A 26375-nucleotide genomic window follows, 5' to 3' on the forward strand; every position below is an offset into this window, starting at 1 on the left:
GGCAGCACAGAGCTATGTCCTAACTACGTGAATGCATGACTATGCATTAGGAGAAATGGTAAGATGGTGCTTGGAAGATAGCACAGTGGTTTATACAGTAGACTTTCATGCCTATTTCTTGGAGGTCCCAGGTTCAACCCATGGGATAACTGAAATGCTAGAGATGAACAGTGCTCTGGTTAAAAAAATACATTTTCTTAAATGTGTTTTATTTTAATGACAGAGATGGAGAGATAGATATGAAGAGAAAGAGAGAGAAGGGGGAGGGGAGGGGGAGAGAGAGAGGGAGAGAGAGAGAGAGAGAAATTGAAAGAGAGACTGCTTGGTGTTGCCTTATGATGGTGCTAGGGCTTGAACCTCAGGCATGAAAGTCTTTTTGCAAAACCACTATACTATCTCCCCACACCCACATTTTTTAAAGAAGAACTAGCAACCTGTAGAAGTGGAGAGAGAGCACAGAAATCCACAGAGCAATTTATCACTCAGGTTTAGTAACTACCTGGTTGATAAAAATCTTTAGGTGGCAGCTGCTACATGCACGCCTGCCCAGAGTTGAAGCTGACCTCTTTTCACAAGAGCAATCATATCAAAAGAACATAAGGAACTCACCTCTCAGCAATATTTCTTGCAGACTGGAGAAAGCGTGCCTGGTCATTTTCTTTCAGTATGTGCTCAGCTTGGTTGATGAGGACTGCTGACCGTTCAAGACACTGGCGGCAATTAGCAACCTGCTGTGCCAACTTTCTCAGTTTCATAACCTTAATGGAATTAGCAAAAGAATAAATAAGATAAAAATTCAGTGTTTAATTAAAAACAGTAAAGCAACATGGACATCTGCTGCTGTGATTCTGAAAATAAGGCCTATTCGCATCCCATGGCCCTATGCTAACCACACACCTCTATATGTCTTGTCAACCTCACCTTCGCTATCTATAACCCATTCATTTCACTGTGACTTACTCAGTTACATCTTATTGGTTATCCAGCCCCTCTTGTTATTAATAAGACTAATTTTCCTGATAATAAAACTACTATATGGTCATTATAGAACATTTAAGAAATTAAAATATTAAGAAGTTCTGCCAGTCAGAGGTAACTGTTGTTCACATTTTATTATCAATGTATTTTCACAAGTGTGTTATAAAAACACCTCTATTGTCTTTATTAATATCTACAATTCTTTGTGTATCTTTCTCTAAGTATCTTTACACATACCTGTGAATTCACAAATACATCTGTGTTCATGAAAAGTTCAATTCCTGTATTACTTGGAATCACCCAGCATGAAAAAAAGTATTGGCTATCATTCCAGGCTCAAAACTTTTCACACTGCACACACATCTTGAGTTTATAATCATATATTAATCATAAAACCAAATAAAAAACCATATAGATGCATGGAGAACCATACCTTACTTTCTTTACCACAATCTGTTAGTGCCCAGGGTAGAAACCTAGAGTCTTCTCTCTTTCAAAATTCATAGCTAACCAGATGATGATTCCTACCATTTGATTTCTGGCAATGCTGATTCTATTCTTCTCTTCTATATGGGGTCCCATTATACAGGTTTAGGTTTTTATTAGCAGTGGCAAGAACTGCTCCATAAACCCTATGAATTTCTTCTCTGACTTCAGCCTTCTACTCTATATACCTCTGCCATGTCAATCAACTTGAACCATTCCGTAGAAACAAAAACAAAAACAAACAAACAAACAAAAAACCTAGAACAGCTTCCCAACACCTTGCACAGTAAGCACAAAGTCTCCATACCATTATTCATGGCTCTTCCATACTTCTGATCCATGTTTCTACTATTCCTTTTTTCTTTCATGTATTGACTGTGCCTTACATACAGTAAAGCTCCCATATTTGAGTATAGAACTCAATGATTTTTCCAAATATGTGCATCCATTCAGCCACCAACCAAATCTAGTTGTGTTTGAATATAAGGTTATCAGAAAAGGCATGATGCATTTTTCTACGCAAAAAATGGATCATGATTTTACCAACAACCCAGTATTTGTGTCAAAAAGAGTTCCAACATCCCAGGACTGCCTGAATGATTAACTTTATCATTTTTATTGGATTCACTTAGCTAAATCAAATATTGCTTCTGCTTTGTCTCCCTCCTTTCCCACAAGCTCAATTCTTGCTTCTGTGACCCAGGTTAACACTGAACTCATCAAGATGAAACTTTTGACATTTGTGAAGTTCACTCTGCCTTGGTCTCACTGAAGTGCTTTTTTTTTTTTTTTTTTTTTTACCTTTGTCTCTTTGATTTTGACAGCAATCATTTGCTTCCTCTGCTGGATGATTTCTACCAACTCGTCACATTCTTCCATAAGTTTTGCCTCATGCATAGCAGTATTCACCTGCCAAAAAAGTCCAGAATATTACACAGTGATTGCTGCCTTTGTCCCCTGGTGGTTCTCAAAGGTTCGGACTGACAGCTAAGCATGCACAACTTCTTCCATACCTCCCTCATAAGATCCACTCCTAGAAGAAGGGTAGAGATGATGATATTAATGATGCAAGGGCATTGAAGCACCACAGATAGGAAGCTCTCCGTGCCTTTGGTAGATCATGATGGTTAATGGAAGGCTGAGCAGAAGGACAGATGAAATGGGGGCATGTTATTCCCATTTACAATTCCCTGTTCTCCAGCATCCTGTTCTCCTGCTGTACTTTTGGAAAGAAGGTAAGGATATATAAGTATGTCAGGGAAACAGGATTCCTTTCTACAGGCACAACAATCTATTATCCTAATGCAGATATTTGTTTCCCTTGTTCCCTTCTAATTTTTGCATGTATGGATGAACTTTTTTTTTTTTTTGGCATGGTATCAGGCTCAGAAAAGGACTTCCTAAGCTGAAAGCTGGTCTTTTAAATTTTTATTTATAAAAAGGAGACACTGACAAAACTATAGGATAAGAGGGGTACAACTCCACACAATTCCCACCACCAGAACTCCTTATCCCATCCCCTCCCTTGGCAGCTTTCTTATTCTTTAACCCTCTAGGAGTATGGACCCAAGGTCATTGTGGGATGCAGAAGGTGGAAGGCCTGGCTTCTGTAATTGCTTCCCCGCTGAACATGGCATTGGTAGGTCGATCCATACTCCCAGCCTGCCTCTCTCTTTCCCTAGTGGAGCAGGGTTCTGGGGAAGCAGAGCTCCAGGACTCAATGGTGGGGTTGTCTTTTCAGGAAAGTCTAGTTGGCATCTGGAACCTGGTGGCTGAAAAGAGAGTTAACATATAAAGCCAAACAAACCATTGACTAATCATGAACCTAAAGCCTGGAATAGTGCAGATGAAGAGTTGGGGGAGGCTTCGTTTTGTAGATAGCTAGTAGGCGTATTTTAGTTATATTATATTCCAAAGGGCCTGTGGCTATACTAGTTTTTGTTTTCCCTGAGCCTGAAATCTGATATGAAGGTGGATCAAGTTATTGTCTGGGGAGATGATGTCATGGCTGGAAAAAGGACCAGAAAGCTGGATCAGGGAAGAGCGTAGCTCCTCAATATGGGAAAGGTGTATAAATACTGTTGACTGTAAACCCCATAGATTTGTTCTGATCTGGGGCCCATATTCAGCTCAGGAGTCTATGTGACCTCTGCATCTCTGTAGGTCTGAGCTCACATTCTATGTGAATGGATATTATGTCAACATTAATATATGCACATGCAGTTATACTTTCACTTAGTTTTCATTGTCTTGGTAGATGTTTCTCATCTTAGCCTGTTAAATATCTGAATACTTTCCCTACTTTGGTACACCGGCTACATAAAAATATCTCTACTGCAAAGTCAATGTGGACTTGGAAAAAAAAAAGACACCATTCTTCATTGTCATTTTGTACACTGATTTCTTCTCCCTATTTTGACTGCTAATGACATGATACTATGAAGGCCCCAGAATGGGATGAAAGGAGAGTAGGGGATGTTTAATTTGCTGAAGCATAAAGGGAAAGGAAGAAGAAATGATTTTATGTATTTAAAGCATGTAGTATGCCAAATATATCATAGATAAATTATTTTATGTAATTGCCACAACTTTTTAATATAAGAGCCATTTTATTCTCATTTTATAGCTAGGGAAACTGAGGTTGAGAGACTTCAGTGACTTGCTCATCATCACATAGGGAATAAATGGTAAAACCAGAATTCAAATAAACTTCTCTCATATTAATTTCTCATCACCACCAGGATTGGTGGGTGAATGGACAAAGTTCAGTTCCATTTCAGCACTACATAGAACAGCCAGACAGGGATGTAAGAGTTGCTTCAAGGACTACTCAAGTACAGCTTTATAAAGCTGAGGGGGTTGGGGAAATAGCATAATGGTTATGTAAATGACTGTCATGCTTCAGGCTCTGAAGTCTCAGGTTCAATCCCCAGCACCAGGATAAAGTCAGAGTGGAATAGGGCTCTACTAAAATAAGCAAATTGGTGGGGGCAGTCTCGCTTATACATGAAATCTTAACGTATTTATCTCCTATGACTTAGAAGTCTGAGGGATAAACAATGGATTGCTTCAAATCCCTCTCTCCACCATCACTGATCATCTCCATCAAGAACAGCATCTTAGGGAGTCAGGCTGTAGCACAGCGGTTTAAGCGCAGGTGGCGCAAAGCACAAGGACCGACATAAGGATCCCGGTTCGAACCCCGGCTCCCCACCTGCAGGGGAGTCGCTTCACAGGCGGTGAAGCAGGTCTGCAGGTGTCTATTTTTCTCTCCTCCTCTCTGTCTTCCCCTCCTCTCTCCATTTCTCTCTGTCCTATCCAACAACGACAACAACAACAATAACTACAACAATAAAAAAAAACAAGGGCAACAAAAGGGAATAATAAAAAAAAAGAACAGCATCTTAAACGCTCTTGTGGGCCTCTACAGAACCTTGCCCCCAATGTAGAACAACAATGGTAGGACTTCCCCACTCTCCAAAGAGAGGCTGGGTCAACATACTTTGCCCCTCGAGGAAGCTAAGTCTTAATATCAGTGTAGCCTATAATATTCCTAGCTGTGACCATGGAATGTGAGCTCAGACCTACAGGGATGCAGAGGTTACACAGGTTCCTATGCTGAATATGAATTGACATGGGCCACAGATCAGATTGATGGGGTCTACAGTTAACAGTATTTATATACTTATCCCATATTTGGGAGCTACTCTCTGCCATGATCCAACTTTCTAGTCTTATTCCCAACTTTGACACCATCTCCCCAGACAATACTTTAGTCCACCTGCATGTTGGCTATTGGGCTCAGGCAAAAACTGGTAAAGTCATGGGCCCCTTGAAATATACCTAAATAGACTTCTTAGCTCTTTCAACATGGAGACTCCAAATCTCATTTGCTATATTCTTATCTTTAGCTTCCTGGTTATTAAATAATTTGTTCTGCTTTATATCTTAATTATTTTCAGTCACTAAGTTGCAGATGCTACCATGACACCAACCTGATGTCCCTGGACAGATGACCTCACCAATGTCTCCTGCAACCCCACCTCTCCACAGCGCTGCCCCACTAGGGAAAGACAGAAGCAGGCTGGGAGTAAGGATTGAACTGCCAACCCCCAGGTCCAACAGAGAAACAATTACAGAACCCAGACCTGATGAACCCCATAAGTATCCTGGGTCCATACCCCCAGGAGGATAAAGAACAGGGAAACTTTCACAGGGTCAGGCAGTGGTGCACCTGGTTAAGTGCTCACATTACAATGCTCAAGGACCTAGGTCCAAGCCTATGGTCCCCACCTGCAGGGGGAAAGGTTCACTACTGGTGAAGCAGGGCTACAGGTGTCCCTCTCTCTATATATATCTCCCTTATCCTCTCAATGTCTCTCTGTCTCTGACCAATAATAAATACATAAAAATATTTTTAAAAAAGAAAAATAGGGAAGCTTCCAATGGAAGTGGATGGGATATGGAATTCTGGTGGTGGGAACTGTATGGAATTGCACTCCTCTTATCCTACAATCTTGTCAACCATTATTAAATCAGTTTTAAAAAAAAGAAAGAAAAGAAATAGGGGTCAGGCGGTAGGTAGCTCAGAGGGTTAAGGGCACATGGTGATAATTGCAAGGACAGAAAGACTCTGTTTACAGAGTCTTTCTGAAGCTGTTGATGATGTAGTGCACAATGGTGTGGGATCTTGTTTCTTGTAATTCGGTCTTTAACTAAACTTTACATACAATCCCAATATATGAGACACTGTACTTATTCGATGACATAAGTTAGCTCTCTCAATTGTCCAAACAACCCTAAGAGGCATATACCATTATTCTCACGTCACTAATGAGAAAATGTAAGAATGAAGACTAAGTAATGGGAGTCAGGAGTAACACAGAAGGTTAAGTGCAGGGGAGTCGCACCTGCAGGGGAGTCGCTTCACAGGCGGTGAAGCAGGTCTACAGGTGTCTATCTTTCTCTCCTCCTCTCTGTCTTCCCCTCCTCTCTCCATTTCTCTCTGTCCTATCCAACAATGACGACATCAATAACAACAACATTAATTACAACAACAATAAAAAACAAGGGCAACAGAAGAGAAAATAAATAAGTAAATAATAAACAGACCAAGTAACTTTCTCAGGGGCACACACCTCACATATAAATAGAAGTGGAATTTGAATCCCGGGAGCCCACACTTTTAAATCACATCACGCCACATGAACCCTCTAGTCTACAGTGACAAAATCTCTGTCTTTAGTTTTCGATAATTATTTCCTCTTTTGCGACATCCATCTTCATACTGGTATCTCTTTCTCTTTAATAACTGCAGACTACTTGTTCTCATTAAAATAAAATGCACATCCATACTCTATTTAAGAATTCCTTCACATGGGAAAAGCATTTCTTATTTATTGACAAAAATTCAACTTTTCATGTCTTGCTTAAAAACCAACAGTCACTTCTATAACGTTTTTTCATTTGCTTAGATAGCACTTGCCCTATTGATATGTCCACTGTGCTTTATATAATACTAAATTACACAGAGTTGGTGAAGTAGTTCACATGTAGGATGTGCTACTTTGCCATATGTGTAACCCAGGTTTGAACCAAGTCCAGACCAGATAAAAAAGAATCTTAGGTATGCTGTGGTGTCTGTCGCTCTCATTATACTTCTGTCTCTGTCTAAAAAAATAAATACACAATTTACTTAATATCGTAGCGATTTATTTATTTATTTATTTTTGCCTCCAGGGTTATTGCTGGGGCTCAGTGCCTGCACTACAAATCCACTGCTCCAGAAGGTTATTTTTTTCCCTTTTGTTGCCCTTGTTTTTTATCATTGTTGTGGTTATTATTATTGTTATTGCTGTTATTGTTGGTTACGACAGAGAGAAATCGAGGACAGGAAGATAGAAGAGGAAAGAAAAATAGACACCTGAAGACCTGGTTCACCGCCTGTGAAGAAACACCCCTGCAGGTGGAGTGCTGGGAGCTCGAACCTGGATTTTTTATGCTGGTCCTTGAACTTTGTGCCATGTGCACTTAACCTGTTGAGCTACCACCAGCCCCCCATAGCAATTTACTTATCTATCTTCCTACCTTCCATATGAGTTCTAGAAGCTAGGAACTGTGTCCTGAGCTTAACTACATTTGTAATGCACTTAATGGCACGTAACATCTATTCCAGAAATATCTGTTGCACTGAATTTAATGGGAGGGTAAAATATCTCACTACTTGTTAGATATGCCCACTTGGTTATTCAAATTACCCTAAACTCAGTATATCTAAAAACAAAGTAATCATCTCTACAAATAGAGTTTCCCATCTCTGATTTCCTATCTTCTGTTATATCTGCTAGATTATTAGTTATTCCAGTTCAGGGAACTCCTCAGATCCAGGGACATATACTGGCCCCTTCTGCTAAAAAGATTCTCAGCAGCCCTAAAGTCTTGCCTTCCTTATCTTTTCAATTACATTAAAGTTTGTCTCATAATACAGTGAGACTCTGAGCCAAGGAACCAGAAAGTTGAATCCCTGGGTGTGGGAGGCAGACAGTGGCACCCCTGGTAAAGTGCACATTTTACCATACACAAGGACCCAGGTTCAAGTCTCTAGTCTCCATCTGCAGGGGTAGGGGGAGCTCTACAAGGTGTGAAATAGTCCCCCCTTTCTCTCTACTCTGCTTTTCTCTACCTCTATAAGGAAAAAAGGAAAGAAAAAAAAGGAACAAAAAGGAAACACTGAACCCCAACAACAACCCTGGTGACAATAGGGGAAAAAAGTTTAATTCCTGATTACTCATTTGGACTATTGCTATAAAAGCCTAATTAATTCACATTCTTACTTCCATACTTTCCTTGTCACCTATTGTCATAATTTATTCTATACCTTCAGACCAGGAAAAACCATCTCTCTTCATGATCAAACATGCATTAACATCTCTTGAGTGTGTTGCATAGTGCCAAAGTCCTGCTGTCAACAAATCTACCATATGGATGGGTAAGAGAAGCACAGAGAGAGAGGTGGGGGAAGAGAGGGAAAGAGAAGTTATGGTAGAAAAAAGTTAAATACCAAATGAATAATATAGACCATAATCTATGGAAACTGAAAGGAAAGATCACTCCAGTAAGAAGTAGAGAAAAGACACTCAATGAAATGAGATCTAAATTGTGTCTTAAAGATGGAATAGGGCTGAAATTGAAGGAATGGGAAGGAAGGAATTTTGATTCAAGTTAACAAGATTGTGTTTAATTCTTTAGGCAATGTGGCACCTTTAGGGAAAAAAGGGGGGTTGGGGAGTCTGACAGTGGCAGAATGTCAATACTTCACTTTTTATAAAAGGATGAACTGCAATTGATTTGATGGGAGGAGACAATGGTAAGCTTCAGAATAACTTTGGAAGTTACTGTAGCACAAACAGGGTCTACCCAGGGAGGGTAAGAGAAATACAAGGGAAAGGTCAAATATGAGAAGCATTCCTTTGCTTGGAAATCTTTAATTAGACAGAAATCTCCTTTTTAAAAAAAATCTTTATTGGGGAATTAGAAACCTCTTTAAGGAAAGGCTTTATACCACTATGCTTCTCCTACTATAAAATATAGTCAACACCCATGTTCAGTGGGGAAGCAATTACAGAAGCCGTCTAGACCTTCCACCCTCTGCAACCTACAACGACCCTGGATCCATACTCCCAGAGAGATAGAGAATGGGAAGGCTATGAGGGGAGGGGGTGGGATGTGGAGACTGGGTTATGGGAATTGTGTGGAATTGTACCCCTTTTATTCTATGGTTTTGTTAATGTCTCCTTTCTTAAATAAATTTAAAATAAATAAATAAATATACAATGCCTTTGAACACAACCAACACTTAAGAAAGATTGGTTTCAGGAAATGATTCAGTGGGCTGAATGTGTGCTGTATCATGGGCGAGGCCATGGGTTTGATTCTCAGTACCACAAGGCAGTACCAAGGGAATGTCATAGATAGTGGAGTGGTGCTTTGTTATTCTCTCTCCCTCTTTATTTCTGGTTTGAAATTCCTGAAATTGAATTTCTTAGTACTTGGTAATGGTAAGTTATTTGTATCTTTGAGACTCCCTGATTTTTCCATGAAAGGTAAGAGAATTATGTTAATCTTCTATATATGCCTAGATATTACTATTTTTGTTGGCCAAATATCATTGCCACTTTGTCAAACATTTAAAAATATTTTCATTTATTTGTTATTGGGTAGAGATAGAGAGAAATTGAGAGGGGAGGGGGAGATAGAGAGGGAAAGACACAGAGAGACACCAGCAGCCCTGATTCACTACTTGTGAAGTTTTCCCCTTCAGGTGGGGACCAGGGGCTTGAACCCAGGTACATGCACTCTATAATGTGTGCTCTTAACCAGGTGCACCACCACCTGGCCCCTTAAATATATTTTATACATACTATAAGATTAATGATGTAAGAAATAAAAATGCAGAATAAAAATTAGGTCTCACAGAATCACTGCACAATGTGAAATCCTGGGTTCATTCTCTGCTCCTACATGAGGAAATAACATTTACCAAATGATTTATCAAGGTAAAAAAATTCAAAATCACAATGGAAAATATTAGAAAATACACTACAGTAAATGCATTGTGTAGAGAAAATGAAGACTGAAGTAAGGGAGCTAGCATGGGACTTTTACAGTTGCTTGGGGGGGGGGGGTTGATAAAAACAGCCAGGCACAACTGGCCAAGCAGAAAGTTGGCTTGAAGAGGCAAAATCCCAAAGTAAAGGTAAAACAGTGACATTGAAATCTTTCCATGTCAAGAAGCAGCCTAAAAGAGCAGAGCCTGTAAGTGTTTTTGGAATAGGAAATGCTCCAGGGAAAATCTGTCTTTTTGATGTAAATAAAGCAAGTCATACTGCTTGGAGAGCACTAGAAAACACTGGTATTTTCCTCCTCTACAGTTTTCTTTGAAAAATACAGGGAATTGTTTAGCTTTTGTAATTAACCCTTAGTTGAAAATAGTTAGCTTGATATGGTAAACATTCTCTGTTGATTGGTTAGTTCATCGGTAGGCTGGTCTGTAGACCTTCACTCTTCAGTTTGGGTTAGTGCATATAGCTAAATGGTGTTATGTCTATGGAAAGATCTTTCCTCTCAGAAAATACCATTTGGAGTAAGCCACTTGTGCAATGAGAGAGAGAGAAAAAGAGAGCAGTTTAAGAGAGCAGTTCCTGGGGGGGTTTCTTTTCCTTTTAGAGGTGGAGAGAGGATTGGCAGTGGTGCACCTGATTGGACACACTTGTTACCATAAGCAAGAAATCAGATTTAAGCTCCCCTGGTCTCCACTTGCAGATGGGAAACTTCACAAGCAGTGCAGTAGAGCTGTCTCTCCCTCTCCCTCTCTCTCTCTCTCTCTCTCTCTCTCTCCCCTCTCAATGTCTCTGTCTGTATCCAAAATAAAAAAGGAGGGAGGGGAGGGGAGAGAGAGTGATGACACCAAAGCTTCCATCAGTACAGTGGGGGTCAAGTTCAAAGCTGGGTTGTGTGCAGGGTAAAGGAGTGTACTATTCAAGTGAACTGTTTCACTGGGCCGTTTCCGAGATTTTTTTTTGGCCTCCAGTGTTATTGCTGGGGCTTGGTGCCTGCACTACAAATCCACTGCTCCTGGAGGCCATTTCCCCCATTTTGTTGCCCTTGCTGCTGTTGTTTTTATTATTGCTATTGCTGTTGTTGTTGTTGGATAGGACAGAGAGAAATCCAGAGAGAAGGGGAAGACAGAGGGGGGAGAGAAAGACACCTGCAGACCTGCTTCACGGCTTGTGAAGTGACCCCCCCCCACACACACACAGGTGGAGAGCAGGGGGCTCGAACCGGGATCCTTATGCCGGTCCTTGTGCGCTTCGTGCCATGTACGCTTAACCTGCTGTGCTACCGCCCAGCCACCATTTTTGAGACTTTTAAGATTAAGAATGTGAATACCACTGCTTCAAAGCCCAAGTTCTTTTTCAAATGTATTTTTTTTGTCTGTTCTGTTTTAACCAGGGCACTGTTGAGCTCTACTGTGGTCTCTGGGTTTGAGCCTGGGACCACTCGCATGTGAGTACCATGTTCTATCCCTGCACTCCCTCCCTGATCCTCCAACCTTAAGTTCTTAGCAACACAGAACAGGTCCTCTTCTAAGTATCTTCTGTGCTCTGTGTTTTTTCCTTTTGTCCCCAAAGGCAGCTCCTTTGGGTTGGCCCACCCTACTTCATTTCCTGAAGTTCTTTCCTAACCACATCCCAAAAGTTAAAATCACGGGTTGACCCAGTTCAACACTAGTTCTAGCCCTTTTCTGACACAAATACATCAATCTCCCTATTTTAAGGGCTTTACTGCAAGGAAATAAATATGTTCACAAAAGCTGCAAGTTGCAAAGGTTTAAGAGATGGTGATTTTATTTCCTTTTATTTTATTTTGGTAATTGTTTCTATTCTGCATTATGTAAATGGTAAGACTTTAAAAAATTTTATTTACTTACTTATTCCCTTTTGTTGCCCTTGTTGTAATTACTGATGTCGTCGTTGTTGGATAGGACAGAGAGAAATGGAGAGAGGAATGAAGGGAAGACAGAGCGGGGGAGAGAAAGATAGACACCTACAGATCTCCTTCACCGCCTGTGAAACAACTCCCCTGCAGGTGGGGAGCCAGGGGCTCGAACCAGGATCCTTATGCGGGTCCTTGCGCTTTGCAAAACCTGCACTTAATCCTCTGCTCTACCACCCGACTCCCTGGTTAGACCTTTTACCCCTTCCCTTCTATAAGAGAAGTTATTTGATATTTTCTTGGGATTTCTCTCAAGTGCTCATTCAATAGGTCCTCTATTCCTGGGTTTAAAATTCATCGGTCAGGGGCTGGGCGGTAGCGCAGCAGGTTAAGCGCACATGGCGCAAAGCACAAGGACCAGCACCTGCGGCGGGGGGGGGGGGGGGGGGGTGGTGGGGATGGTGTCACTTCGCAAGCTGTGAATCAGATTTGCAGGTGTCTATGTTTCTTTCCCCCTCTCTGTTTTTCCCTCCCCTCTCGATTTCTCTCTGTCCTATCCAAAAACAACAATAACAATATCAAGGACAACAAAATAGAAAAAATAGCCTCCAGCAGCAGTGGGTTGGTAGCGCTGGCACTGTGCCCCAACGATAATCCTGGAGGCAAAAATAAAAAATAAAAAATAAGAAAAATAAAGTTCATAGGTCTCTCCTCTTAGCCACTCCCAGGAGAACCTTTGACACTCATACCCACTCCTCAGTCAGCAGTCCTAGAGTTCTGTGAAGTTCTGAAGGAACTCAGAATCTCTACATTAAGGTGAAGCAGTATGTATGTAGTGGATGAACCCTGTACAAAGACCTGCGTGGAAAAAAAAGACCCATATGAAACTTGTTTATATGAAACTAAAACTTTTCACTGGCATCACCGTTTCAGCATCATCAATCCTATAGTCACTGCCCGCCCAGTTTATTCCGTGAAATCTCATATTCATATATATATTTAGATAAAGACAGAGAGAAATTGAGAGAGGAGAAGGTAGAGAGAAAAAAAGACATACAGACACTTGCAGAGCTACTTCATCACTTGTGCAGCTTTCCCCTGCAGGTGGGAACCAGGGGTTTAAACCTGGGTCCTTATGCAATGTACTATGTGTGCTTAACCAGATGAACCACTGCCTGGTCCCACCATGAAATCTTCTACCCAAATAGATCTTACCCTTCCATCTAAAGAATCCTAAAATGCCAACATTAAAGGCTTTTTAGGGACTTTTTATTTCAGCAAACATTATTGAGTGCTTACACAACACATGGAAATTATGTGGTTTACTGAGTGAGACAGAATGGTGGACATGACTCATATTCTTAGCCAAAGTGTCTCTATGACTTTATAATATATACATATATACATATATATATATATATATATATATATATATATATATATATAGGGGGACAACAAAGAACTTGGTGATGGGTATGCTGTGGAACTATAGTCCTATAATCTTATAGTCTTTCTCATAAACCACTATTAAGTCACTAATAAAAAAATCAAAGCATTGACCTTATGCCTTTAAGGAATTTATAGTCTAGTGAACAAGATGACTATGAATTCAGCTAATTACAATTAAATAATGGCGAAAGGAGTAGTATAGCATACAAATAAAGCTCTATTAGACCATGGGGAAGAGAAAACAGATTTTGCCTTGGGGAAATGAAATGACAATTTTACTCAATGAGGATGAGTAAAAGTAAGTGACAGAGATTCTCACTCCCAACTTGGGTTCTCTTTCATCATCATACATCAGGACTCCACAGGTACACGCACGCGCGCGCGCACACACACACACACACACACACACACACACACACACACCAGCCCCAGCCCCTTCTCTCCCCTCATTCACCAAAGTCCTTTGCCTCTGTGCAACATACAAACTCCAGACCAAGTTTTACTTTGTGTTTTCCCCTTTTTGTCCTTGTTTGTAAGTTCCTTCTCTCTCTCTGTCTCTCTCTCTCCCTCCCTCCCTCCCTCCCTCCCTCCCTCCCTCACTCACTCACTCTCTCTCTGAAAGAGACAGAATTTGCTGGCAGTCAGTAGTATCTTGGTGTGCTCACAAACATATTTCTTTTACTCACAGAGCTGCTTCTCAAGATTATCATTTTCTGTAGATGATCCAACCATTGAAAATATTTTATTTATTTCTTACATAAAATATATACATATATATCAGATAACACTTAGAAAGGAAATAATGCACACATATATAAGCACATGAATATACCATCTTTATATTATGAAGTGTAACCATCACAAATACTGGTAACAGAAAGTGAGGGCAATTTGTACCATATATTGGATTTTCGGAAAAGTCATGACACATTTTCTATGTTTTTCTTTTTAAAAATTTTAAAAAATATTTATGTATTTATTCCATTTTGTTGCCCTTGTTGTAGTTATTATTGTTGTTATTGATATAGTTGTTGGATAGGACAGAGAGAAATGGAGAGAGGAGGGGGAGACCCAGAGGAGAAGAGAAAGACATACACCTGCAGACCTGCTTCACTGCCTGTGAAACGACTCCCCTGCAGGTGGGGAGCCGGGGGCTTGAACCGGGATCCTTATGTGGGTCCTTGCACTTTGTGCCACGTGCGCTTAACCTGCTGCGCTACTGCCTGCCTCCCTTCTATGTTTTTCTATACAAAAATGTGCTATGAAAATATATATTGAAAGCTCAATACATGCTTTAGGAATGGCCCTGTACCAGGCTCCATTTTTCACTTCATTTTAGAGTTCATTCTCCTCAACAATCAGTCCTCCAAGCTTTTGTAGCTTTAGAGTTAATTAGTTTCTCCCTTGTATCCTTCCCATAAAAGCTGACTGACTGCTTAGAAGATGCAAGAAAAAATTGGGAGAAATATAATCTAGGTTTGCATCTGGTATTCTATGAATACATCTTTTACATAAAAAGAAGTAGGAAGCTATTACTTCTTGAGAAGCAGGGTTCTGAGACCTTGAAAACTCCATATGAATCTTCAGCTCCTACCTCATTACTTTACTGAAGTAAATAGTGAGGGCAAGGCTGAAATCAGCTCTTTGATTGCCAATCTAGTATTCTTTTCACTCTTTTGCTTCTTTTGTGAAGCACAGCTAATTCTTATAACCCCCCGTGAAGACATAAGATCTAGATTTCATCCCTCTGTATTTACCTCAGAAAGATGAACATGTATGACTATACAGAAAAAATATCTTACTTGACTGCTCATATTAGCTTTATATTTGAATTATTAAAAAAAAAAACTGAAAACAGCCATAAATGCCCCTCAGTGAGGATATGGATAAGAAATTGTGAAACAGCAACAGTAAAATTTTAAAAAACTATTCTACTCACAACAATTTGAATGGATCTCAGGGAATTAGGAGGAGTGGAATAAGCAAGCAAATCACAGAATATATTACTCCACTTATATAACATTCTGGAAATCACAAAACAACTGAAAACTACCAGTGGAGCTGGAGAGATAGCATAATGTTATATAAAATGACTTTCACATCTGAGACTCTGAGCTCCCAGGTTCAATCCCCAACACCACCATAATCCAGTGTTGTGGTTAAACAAACAACAACAAAAAAACCACATCGGTAGTGCAGAGATAGATATGACTAGCAAGAGGTAGCACAAGTGGCCTTTTTTGGGGTAACGAAAGTATATTGTTCAAGAGGCCAAGCAGTGGCACAACCAGTTAAGTGCACAAGTTACCATGTGTGAGGATCCAAGTTCAAATCTCCGTCCTCCCCTCTACAGTAGTAAAATACTGCTGCAGGTGTCTCTCTTTCTCTCTCCCTCTCTCAATCTATTTCTGTCTTTATCATAATGAAATAAATAAAATATTAAAAAAGAAAGTATACTGTTCAAATCATGGTGATGATTACAAAAATCTATATAGTTGATAATATTCATGGAAGAAGATTGAATGCTTATAGAAACTGGTGAAAGTTGAATGAAATCTGTCATTTTCTTAGTAGGATAATGTTCCAGTGGCAATTTCCTGGTCCTAAGAATTGTGTGATTATATAAGAATATTAGCAAAGAAAATTCTAGAATCTCTAATATGCTTTAGGCAAGTCTAGTGAAGCAACTTTATGTCGTTTAGGATATAACTAATATTCTCCCACACAAGTGACATCTCACCTCACATCTAATACTGTACCCTAGATTTTTATCCACTACACATATATGCAGCTTCTATTAAAATATCTCTACTTAAGGCTCTTTCCCAGGGACCTGCCAACATGGGCCACGTCCTCACAAAGACCCTGAAGGAGGCAGCACCGGTGACCATCGAGAAATAGTACAAGCACCTGGACAACGACTTCCACACCAGCAAGTAAGTGTGCGAAGAGATCATCATCATTCCCCGCAAGAAGCTCCACAACAAGATAGCGGGCTATGTCACACATCTCATGAAGCACATCCAGAGGGGCCCAGTGGGTGACATCTCCATAAAACTTCAGGAGTAGGAGAGGGAGAGGAGGGATAACTACATGTGGGAAGTCTCAGTCCTGGATCTGGAGATCACTGACGTCTATCCTGACACAAAAGAAATGGGGACGCTTTTGGACTCTGCCATCCTGTTTAACCTGTAGGTCACACAGCTTGCAGTGGGGATGAACTTCAAGACACCGCATAGTGCCGTAAGTGCCCTCATATTTGCAATAAACCCCAGACAACAACAATAATAACAAAATATTTATGGGGCCAGGAGCTAGGGAAACTGGTTAAGTGCTCACATTACAGTACACAAGGACCTAGATTCAAGCCCATCCCCACATGCAGGGGAAAAGCTTCACTAGTGGTGAAACAGGGCTGTGAGTCTCATATTCTCTCTCTCTCTCCCTCTCTCTCACCTCTTCCTCCCCACTCAATTCCTCTCTGTCTCTATTCAATAAATACATATTTTTAAATCTCTATTTTGTTTCCTCCAACTAGAATGCAAGCATTCCAAAGTTAAAGACGTTCTTTTGTTCACAGTCACATCCATAACATCCAGAACAGTGTCTGTTATTCAATAAATATCTACTGAATGAATAATTGTGTGTAGGTGCAGATATAAAGGTGTAATGGAAAATCGTATGCTTGGTTGCATTTTATTACATGAGACAAAGTTTCCATATATTTTTCTTTTCATACAACTATACAGAATGGTGATTTTGTTTTATCATTTATGTAGTTTACTATATCATGACGAGACTGAAAGATGAAAAAGATAGGTTACCGAATAGAGGGTATGCTTGGTCATGCACAGGGCCTAGGCGCTAAACCTGGTATCCTATGGAAGTGCCACACCACCAAGGGAGGGGGGTCTTCTTTTGTGGTATCTCTCGCTTCCCCCCCTTCCCCTCCCCTGAAAAAGTTGCCCTGGTAGCAATGAAATAGCACAAGCACAAGGTTTCAGCTATGCAAATACAGGGAGGGAGAGAGCTATGCAAAGACAGGGAGGGAGAAATAGAGTTGGAAATATTTTGGAATAACAACCTAGGTCTAAGGAAAGCACATATTCCAAAAAGTTAACTTACCCAATGCCAAAAGAAAGGAAAAGTCACCTTCCCTGGTTGAGTGACTGTTCTTTGCTGATCATTAATGGCACACTATTAATAGACTGTACTTACAATAGTTAGCCACTAGAGGGTAACATTTATTCAGCTATCCTTTTCTGAAACCTAGACTGTACCAAGTCATGTGCTGGGTATAAAAAAATTGGACCAAACACCCACAGAGCATCCACTCTCAGAGTTTAGTCTGCCGGGGGAGGCAATTGGTATATAGGAGTTCTATGGTGTAAACATAGGGTCCTTGGGTTACATAGTGGGAAAGTGATCCATGGAATATAGGTGATGGTTTCCTGGAGGAGGTGATGACCAAAGCTAAGTCTCAAAGGATGAGCAGTGGTCCGTCATCAGAAATTGGGGTGTGCTGTAGGGGGAGGTTGTAAATTCTGTGAGGGTGGGTGTCATGCTCATCGTTGTGTTCCTGACGTCTAGTCAGACAGAAATGTGGAATGATTAAATGAAGTATAGGCAGCAGGTGGTGAAATAGCATTCCATATAAAGATAGGCAAAGTTTGAGTCATCTATGTCTTAAGGGGGATAAAGAGCCACTGAAGGGTTTGTGTTAGTCACAGGAGACTAGTGACACAATGGGTTTTGCATTTTAGAAAGCTCAATCCCACAGCAATGTGGAAAATGGACTGGTAGGGGGCAGGATAGTCAGAGAGACCAGTTAAGAACTGTAGTTTCCAAAAGAATGCTATGGTAATGGCCACTGCCTTCAAGACATTTATAGCCCAATCAAGGAAACAAGATATAGTTGACTGGGCCACAGGCAGTGGTGCACCTTATAGAGTATACTTGTTAGAATTGGCAAGGATCCAGGTTCAATCACCAGGTGCCGACCTGTGCAGGGAGGGGCTTCACAATCAAGGAAGCAGTGTTGCAGGTCTCCCCCTTCTCTCTTTCCTCTCTATTTCTCTACATTGTGACAGAGATACACATAGGCTGCTCTGCCTAAGTTCCTGCAGCTAGTGGATGCTGGAGCCAGTATCAGAACACAGGTTTCCTGAGTTCCAGCCCAGAGTTCTAACCACAGTCCTCCTTTTCCACTGACAAAGGATTCTATAAGGGGAGGAATGCAGGGCATGCCTTCTTCATCCTTGAACTGGATTTTAGGGAGTATTTAACTGCTCTCAAGTCTGTCATAAGCACCCCTTCCCTTTCTTTCCCAAGCACTGTGTTTCTGGGGAGGGGGTGACTTCAACATCCTGATACTCCCTGCAGAGAACAAGGAATCTACTATGAGAAAACCAGGAACATTCACACACAAAGATCACAGAGAGAAACCTTTTGGGAAAGCAGTCATTCTTTCTGAGGGAATCTGGATTACAAAAGGGAAAGAAAAGAAAGAAGAAAACTTGTTCTATATAAGAAAAGGCAGGTGGTTCCAGGAAGTGAGAACCCAAGTAGAAGAGTAAAATTAACCAAGTAAGTTCTCACACTGCTTCTAAGATTCTAAGATGTAAGCATGGAGAGGCCAAGGAAAGAACACAGAAAAGTATTTCTAAAAAGTCTCAGGACAAGGACCTGGAGAATTCTGTATGAAAGTATCAATGGGAAGGGAGGCCTCGGCAACACTGTGAATAGGTTTCAAAAATGAACACCTATTACCAAGCCTTCCAAGCACCTCAGAATCTGGATTGAAACTAGAGCTGAGGGGCTAACGGGGAACAAGGGTTGTGACACAGAGGAGAGTCTGAAAGGTTGTCTTGTATATCAGAGAGGATGTGAATGGTCATGGGGAGGAAGAGAGAGAGAATGCAGAGTTTCTGGGGAATGATTGGTTCCCTAAGAATACTGCTGTTGAAGTTTACTTTTACTGTTTATAGCTGAATTATTTTCAACAGTCAAAGTACAACCTAAATGCACAATTAAAGATTACTGGACAAACAAGTTGTGGGATACATACATATAGTGGAACATTACTTTTTAACCAGAGGAAGATGAGATTTTTATCATTTGGCACAAAAATGAATGGAACTGAAAGTGATTATGCTGAGTGCAATAAGAAAAGAGGTGAAGAACAACTTCTGGATAGTTTCTCTAATATGTGGAATTTAGATGACTAAAACACATGAATTTGCAAAAAATAAAAAAAAAGGTTACCAGACGATTTCTTGGACTTTGTTAGAGCTAAGGTGTGTGGTGGTGGTGTGTGTGTGTGTGTGTGTGTATGTGTAGATGCTGAGGGAGCACAGAAGTTTGGAGAGTGACATGGTGACTTACATGTATGAAAACACTCCTGAAATCTGTTTATTTGCAAGACGTGTTAAATCACTAATAAAAATATTTCAAAAATTAAATGTGAAAAAAGTAAAACACAAACAAACACAAAAACGGGCTTTAAAGTCAGATACCTTCTGAGATCCCAGGTTTAATCCCCTGCAACACCATAAACCAGAGCTGAGAAATGCTCTAGTCTCTCTCTCTATAAAATATCTTTCTCTCTATCATTCTCATTAAAATAAATAAAATATTAAAAATGATAAAATCAGGAACCTTCAGGTTAGCTTCTTGGTTCTGCTGCTTATCGTGCTTCTGTCTTGTCTTGGGCAATTATTCCAAATGTCCTCTTCTGTTAACAGTGTCTAAGTTATGGGAATTTCCACATATTCATTCATTATAAATAGAAAAAAGTATCCAGTATATATTTTTAATAAATAACAGACAATCTGTTCTTTTTGTCTCTTTGTCAGAGATGGTGATGACAACGCTGGTTACTATTGCTATTTGGATTTTTCTGCAAAACGCACAAGCTAGCACTATTTTATCATCTGCTTTATTTTTGTTTGATTTCTAAGTCTAGTCAGTTTTGATTTTTGGAACATATTGGGTCACAATTTGGTTTTCTCTGAGGTTGTCGTGACGGTTTTCTTACTCTTCTTTCTAAACCTAAGCACTTAGATCTCACACCCAAATGTAGTAACCTCCATACTGCTAAACAGGTTTATCCTGCCTCTGAAGGTAAGAGGTCCTTTCTTCCAATAAGGAACCAAACCATCACCCACTGCCTCATTTAGAACAAAACACCGATTATATTTCACATCCTTGTCTAGGAAGGAATTTGGCTGGCCTGAGCTTGTTATTTTCTGTTTTTCTACTCTGGGCTCCCCCTTAATTAACACAGTCTCTGGTTCACAGCCCAAAAGATGTTAGGTTGAGTGTAGAAGAAATAGGTGTGTGCACAAGAAAGCAATCTAACACATTCCCTCACATGGAAAATCATAATACCATAATTACATTCATTTTGGTTTCCTTTATGGTGCTCCAAGAGGGACAGACCCTCATCTGTCCTGCACTCTGAGCTCCAAGCACAGCAGGACTTTATACTATGGAAGTTCATTAAAATATTTGTTAATGACTAAAATATGCCTATTAGCTATCTACAGAATGGAGACCCCCCCCCAACTCTTTATCTGCACTACTCTAGCCTTTAGGTTCATGATTATTTAACAACTTGCTTGGCTTTATTTGTTAACTTTTAAGCCACCAGGTTCCAGATGCTAGCATGATGTCAACCAGACTTTCCTGGACAGACAACCCCACCAATGTATCCAGGAGCTCCAGTTCCCCAGAACCCCTCCCCACTAGGGAAAGAGACAGGCTGGGAGTATGGATCGAACTGTCAATGCCCATGTTTAGCGCGGAAGCAATTACAGAAGCCAGACCTTCAACCTTCTGCATCCCACAATGACCTTGGGTCTATACTTCCAGAGGGTTAAAGAATAGGAAAGCTATCAGGGGAGGGGAGGGGGTACAGAGTTCTGGTGGTGGGGACTGTGTGGAGTTGTACCCCTCTTATCCTATGGTTTTATCAGTGTTTCCTTTTTATAAATAAAAAATACAAAAAAATATTTGTTAATAGATCAGTGAGCATGCACCTTCCCACATCCAGTGTCTGCTCTAGAGAATGGGGAATCTACAGCATAGTTTGTCCGTGGAATTGATGCAGGATGGTGAAAGGGATTTGTAAAAAATATATGAGTAGAGAATATAATATGGGCACAAGTAGATAGCATAATGGTTATGCAAAGCAACTCTCATTGCTCTAAAGTCCCATGTTCAATCCCAGCAACACCATGAGCCAGAGCTGAAGAGAGAAAAAGAGAGAGAGAGAGACAGAGAGAGAGAGAGAGAGATTGAGAGATTGAAATTCTACTAGGGTCAGAGATGGTCCTAGGCTATACAAACTCATTTTGATAGGTGGCTGCTTTATGGTGAAAATCCCTGAAAGTCGTTGGGTATGTGTGTGTGTGTGCTCCCTGTAAAACAGGAAGCTCTGTTTCCTCTAGCCCCTCACCTACTTAGATGAAAGTTACCTTTCAAAAACTGTTCTTTTACTGGTCTGTGTTTGATGTTTCCCTGGCTCACCTGTACATATGTGGTGAGGAGAGGAGGGCACAAGGTATGATTTACTTTGGATCTTTACTTTTTGTCTAGGTTTCAAAGCTCAGTTCTTCACTTTGGAAAGTCTGCTAAGTTCAAGAGAAATGCAAAGCAAACGAGAAGGAATCTCAACTTGCTGGGACGTTTCAAAGAGCTGGCTATCTTAACACATTGTTATTAGTCAAAGAAGTAATTGATTACAGTTATGTAGTTATTGTAGCTGGATGGTCTTTATGGTTTAAATTAGAGACTTCTTTCAGATGTATTTGATGTCTATCTTTAATTTCCACTACAGCTTTGTGGTATACAAAGGGTACTTCTTACTGTCTGTATTTAATGACTTAGAAAACTCAGATAAATATTTAAAAAATAAAAAATAAGGAGTCCGGCGGTAGCACAGCGGGTTAAGCGTACGTGGCACAGAGTGAGGACCGGTGTAAGGATCCTAGTTCGAGCCCCTGGCTCCCCACCTGCAGGGGAGTTGCTTCACAAGCGGTGAAGCAGGTCTGCAGGTGTCTATCTTTCTCTCCCCCTCTCTGTCTTCCCCTCTTCTCTCCATTTCTCTCTATTCAACAACGGTGACAATAATAACTACAATAATAAAACAACAAGGGCAACAAAAGGAAATAAATAAATAAATATTAAAAAAATAAAACTCAGATAAAGAGGAAAAGTGAATTATCAAAATCATATAAGCAAGAAAATTATAAAAACATAGCCTAATTAGGCTTTAAGTTCCAAGAGCAAGGTGCCACTCCTTACATACTAGTCTAAGCATCTAAGTAATTTTGCCCTTGAAAGCACTAACTAAAATGATATGTGCACCCCGATGTTCATTGCTGCATTATCTACAATAGTCAAAATATGGAGGCGACCTAAATGTCCAACAACAGATGACTCGATAAAGAAGGGTTACATATACAATGTAAAACTCCTCTGCAATCAAAACAAATTGTGTTGTTTGTGACTAAATGAATGTAACTGGAGGTGAAATAAGAGGTAAAGAACAACTCTGAATGATTTTGTTCATGTGTGAAACATAAATGGCCAAACAAAAAAAAATGAACCTGCAGAGAAATATGGTAACCTAAAGCTCTCAGAATCTGTTAGAACTTCAGTGGTTATCAAGGGATGGCAAAGAAAGAACATGACTTTGGTGATGGATGTGATGACTTACGAATGGCATTTATGGGTGTCAATTGATAGCCTCTGAATCTTCTAATGTTGTAAAACTCTATTAAATCATTCATAAAAAATTAAAGTAACCGTGCCCCTTGCTAACTCCTTATACAGTTATGACACCTTTCAATAAAAGGCTTATATGTGCTACATGCCCACTTATCAGCACTTTTTTTTTATTCTCCCAAGATGAAACAGAGTGAGGAAAGTTGAGAATTTTAAGTCAAACAGACCTCAGCCTGTATCCCATCTCTGATATGTACAAGCTTGAGACTTTGGCCAATTTACTTATCATCTATAAGCTGATTTACCTCATGCATAAATTGGAAACACTACTTGTCTCAAAGGCTGTTTGAGAATCAAATGAGATAATAGAGACAAAGGTCATAGTATGTATTCTGGAATAGTATACATTAAATAAAAAACTGGTTTATCGGGAGTCGGGTGGTAGCGCAGCAAGTTAAGGGCATGTGACGCAAAACTCAAGGACCAGTGTAAGGATCTCAGTTCGAGCCTCTGGCTCCCCACCTGCAGGGGAGTCGCTTCGCAAGTGGTGAAGCAGGTCTGCAGGTGTCTATCTTTCTCTCCCCCTCTCTGTCTTCCCCTCCTCTCTCCATTTCTCTCTGTCCTATCTAACATCAAGACATCAATAACAACAACAATAATAACTACAACAACAATAAAAACCAACAAGGGCAACAAAAGAGAAAATAAATAAAAATAACTTTTTAAAAAACTGTTTTATCTTCCCTACACCAATACCACCCCAACAACCTACTATAGTCTAGAAATATTTAGTACTTTTTTAAAACAATAAATGCAGGTTTTGATTTACATATATCTGTCTTACTGAAAAGTAGATGGTTGTCATTTTTAACACTTGACAATTTAACATTTACAACTGATATTCATAATCTTTTGTTGGTTTGTTGAGACAATTTCAGAATGTATAACTTGTGACTAGGTGTGCACACATGAATGCGTTTCTAAGATTAAAGTTATTACTCAGAAACTACTTCCATTCTCTAAATTATATGAATTCTTTTTTTTTAAATTCCTTTCTGGGTTATCACTGGGGCTTGGTGCCAACACAGTGAATCCACTGCTGCTGGCAGCCATTTTTTCCCATTTATATTAGATAAGACAGAGAGATATTGAGAGGGGAGGGGAGGGGAGGGGAGATAGAGAGGAAGAGAGACAGATAGACACCAGCAGACCTGCTTCACCACTTGTGAAGCGTCCCCCCCAGCAAGTGGAGAGCAGGGGCTCATATCCAGATCCTTGCATGGGTCCTTTGCTTAATACCAAGTGTGCTTAACCAGGTGTGCAACCCCGCAACCCCCATGAATCGTTCATTATCTCATCTAGAACCCATAAGTCTGGTTTAGCCTTATTTGAACAGTTACCTAACTTATTGAAATTAAGAGGGGAGGGGGAAGTAGAGAAGGAGAGAGAAAGTTAGATACATGCAAATCTGCTTCACAGTTCACAAAGATTCCCTCCTACAGGTGGGGAGTGTGGACTCCGACCCTGATCCTCACACTCAACTGGATGCACCAAAACCAGGCCTTGAGGAAAAAAAAAACTTTTTAAAAAAATTTTTTATTTAAGAAAGGATTAATGAACAAAAACATAAGGTAGGAGGGGTACAACTCCACACAATTCCCACCACCCAATTCCCATAACCCACCCCCTCCCATGATAGCTTTCCCATTCTCTAGCCCTCTGGGAGCATGGACCCAGGGTCGTTGAGGGTTGCAGAAGGTAGAAGGTCTGGCTTCTGTAATTGCTTCCCCGCTGAACATGGGCGTTGACTGATCGGTCCAGGCGTTGACTGGTCGGTCCATACTCCCAGTCTGCCTCTCTCTTTCCCTAGTAAGGTGTGTCTCTGGGGTTGAGGAAAAATTTTAAATATCATCTTTATATACTTTGGCATTGTTTTACTCTTCACAGTGACCCCAGGTCACTACTAACATTTCAGATACGTTTATTATTAATTTTTCTAGGGCTGGCAAAGTATCTCACTTGGATACTGTGCTGCTTTGCTCTGTGCAATATCCAGGTTGGAGCCCAGTCCCCAACCACACTGAAGGAAGCTTCAGAGCTGTGGGCTCTTCCTCCCTCTACCCCACCCACTCCTCCACTCCACTCCCCTCTCTGCTCTGATCCTGCTTCTCTGTCTCTATCTGAGAAAGTTAGGATAGAGTGGAGAGATCTCAGAGATGATAAAAATAAATAAAATAGGACTGGGAAGATGGCATAATGATTATGCAAGAGAACTTCATGCCTGATTTTCCTAAACTTACAGCTTCAGTCCCCAGTACCACCACAAGCCAGAGCTAAGCGATGCTCTGGTGATTCTCTCTGTGACTTTCTTTCTCTCTGTATCTCTCTCATTAAAGTAAAATAAAGGAAATGTTTTTTTTAAAAAATAAGATAAATCAACTTTCTAAATACATTAAATACTGGAGAGTTGCATGAAACCTCATGCACCCATCGCCTATTCAACAACCATCAATAATTTGATCTGTTTGATCTATTTCCCCTCTTCCCTGCTGGAGTATTCTAATGCAAATCCATGATACATTATTTCCCTCCTAAAGATTTCAGTTTACAGTTCAAAAATGAAAGAGCATTCTATTGCATAATCAATCACACTGATTAAAGCAATACTTTAACCTCATTCACAAAAGGCTCGTTGCATATTTTAATTTCCCAACTGTACAAAAATTACATTTGCACATGATTTGCTTGAATCGGCTACACTATTTAGAGGAATTTATTACTGGCTTTTCCTCTTCCTTGCTTTTATTTATTTATTTAATTTGTTTATTTCATAAACACTGGGAAGAATGTATGATGCCACCACTCTCATACTGCTCTTTGAATTTCGTATAGATAGATATGGGATGGAGGGGATAGAGAGGGAGGGAGACAACAGCACTACTCTACTATCACTGAAGCTACTTCTGGTGCTGTGGTGCTTCCCTGTGGTGCTGGGGCTTGAACCCAGGGATTGGCATGTGATAAGGTATGCATCTTTCTGGGTAAGCCATCTCCTAGCCCCTAATATGAATTTTTCAAAGTTCATGTATATTTCTTTTACATTTATGTATCTATTGGATAAAGACAGAGAGGAATCAAAAGGGAAGGGGGAGGTGGAGGAGGGAGGGAGGGAGAGAGAGAGAGAGAGAGACGCCTGTAGTACTACTTCACCACTCAGAAAGCCCCCCCACACACACACA

General features: G+C 40.3%; 1 protein-coding gene across 3 annotated transcripts in view; it reads right to left on the reverse strand.

The window, feature by feature from the left end:
- The window catches only part of MID2 (midline 2), a 160722-nt gene that overhangs the window by 50700 nt on the left and 83647 nt on the right, over positions 1-26375 (reverse strand). For all 3 annotated transcript variants that reach the window (XM_060182618.1, XM_060182617.1, XM_060182616.1), the window contains exons 4-5: positions 2266-2373; positions 610-758 (exon numbers count right to left, since the gene is read on the reverse strand). In XM_060182618.1, the coding sequence (XP_060038601.1) occupies positions 610-758; positions 2266-2373 (257 nt within the window). The remainder of the gene's footprint in view (positions 1-609; positions 759-2265; positions 2374-26375) is intronic.

The sequence above is a fragment of the Erinaceus europaeus genome, chromosome X (assembly GCF_950295315.1).
Source record: "Erinaceus europaeus chromosome X, mEriEur2.1, whole genome shotgun sequence".
Taxonomy (NCBI): Eukaryota; Metazoa; Chordata; class Mammalia; order Eulipotyphla; family Erinaceidae; genus Erinaceus; species Erinaceus europaeus.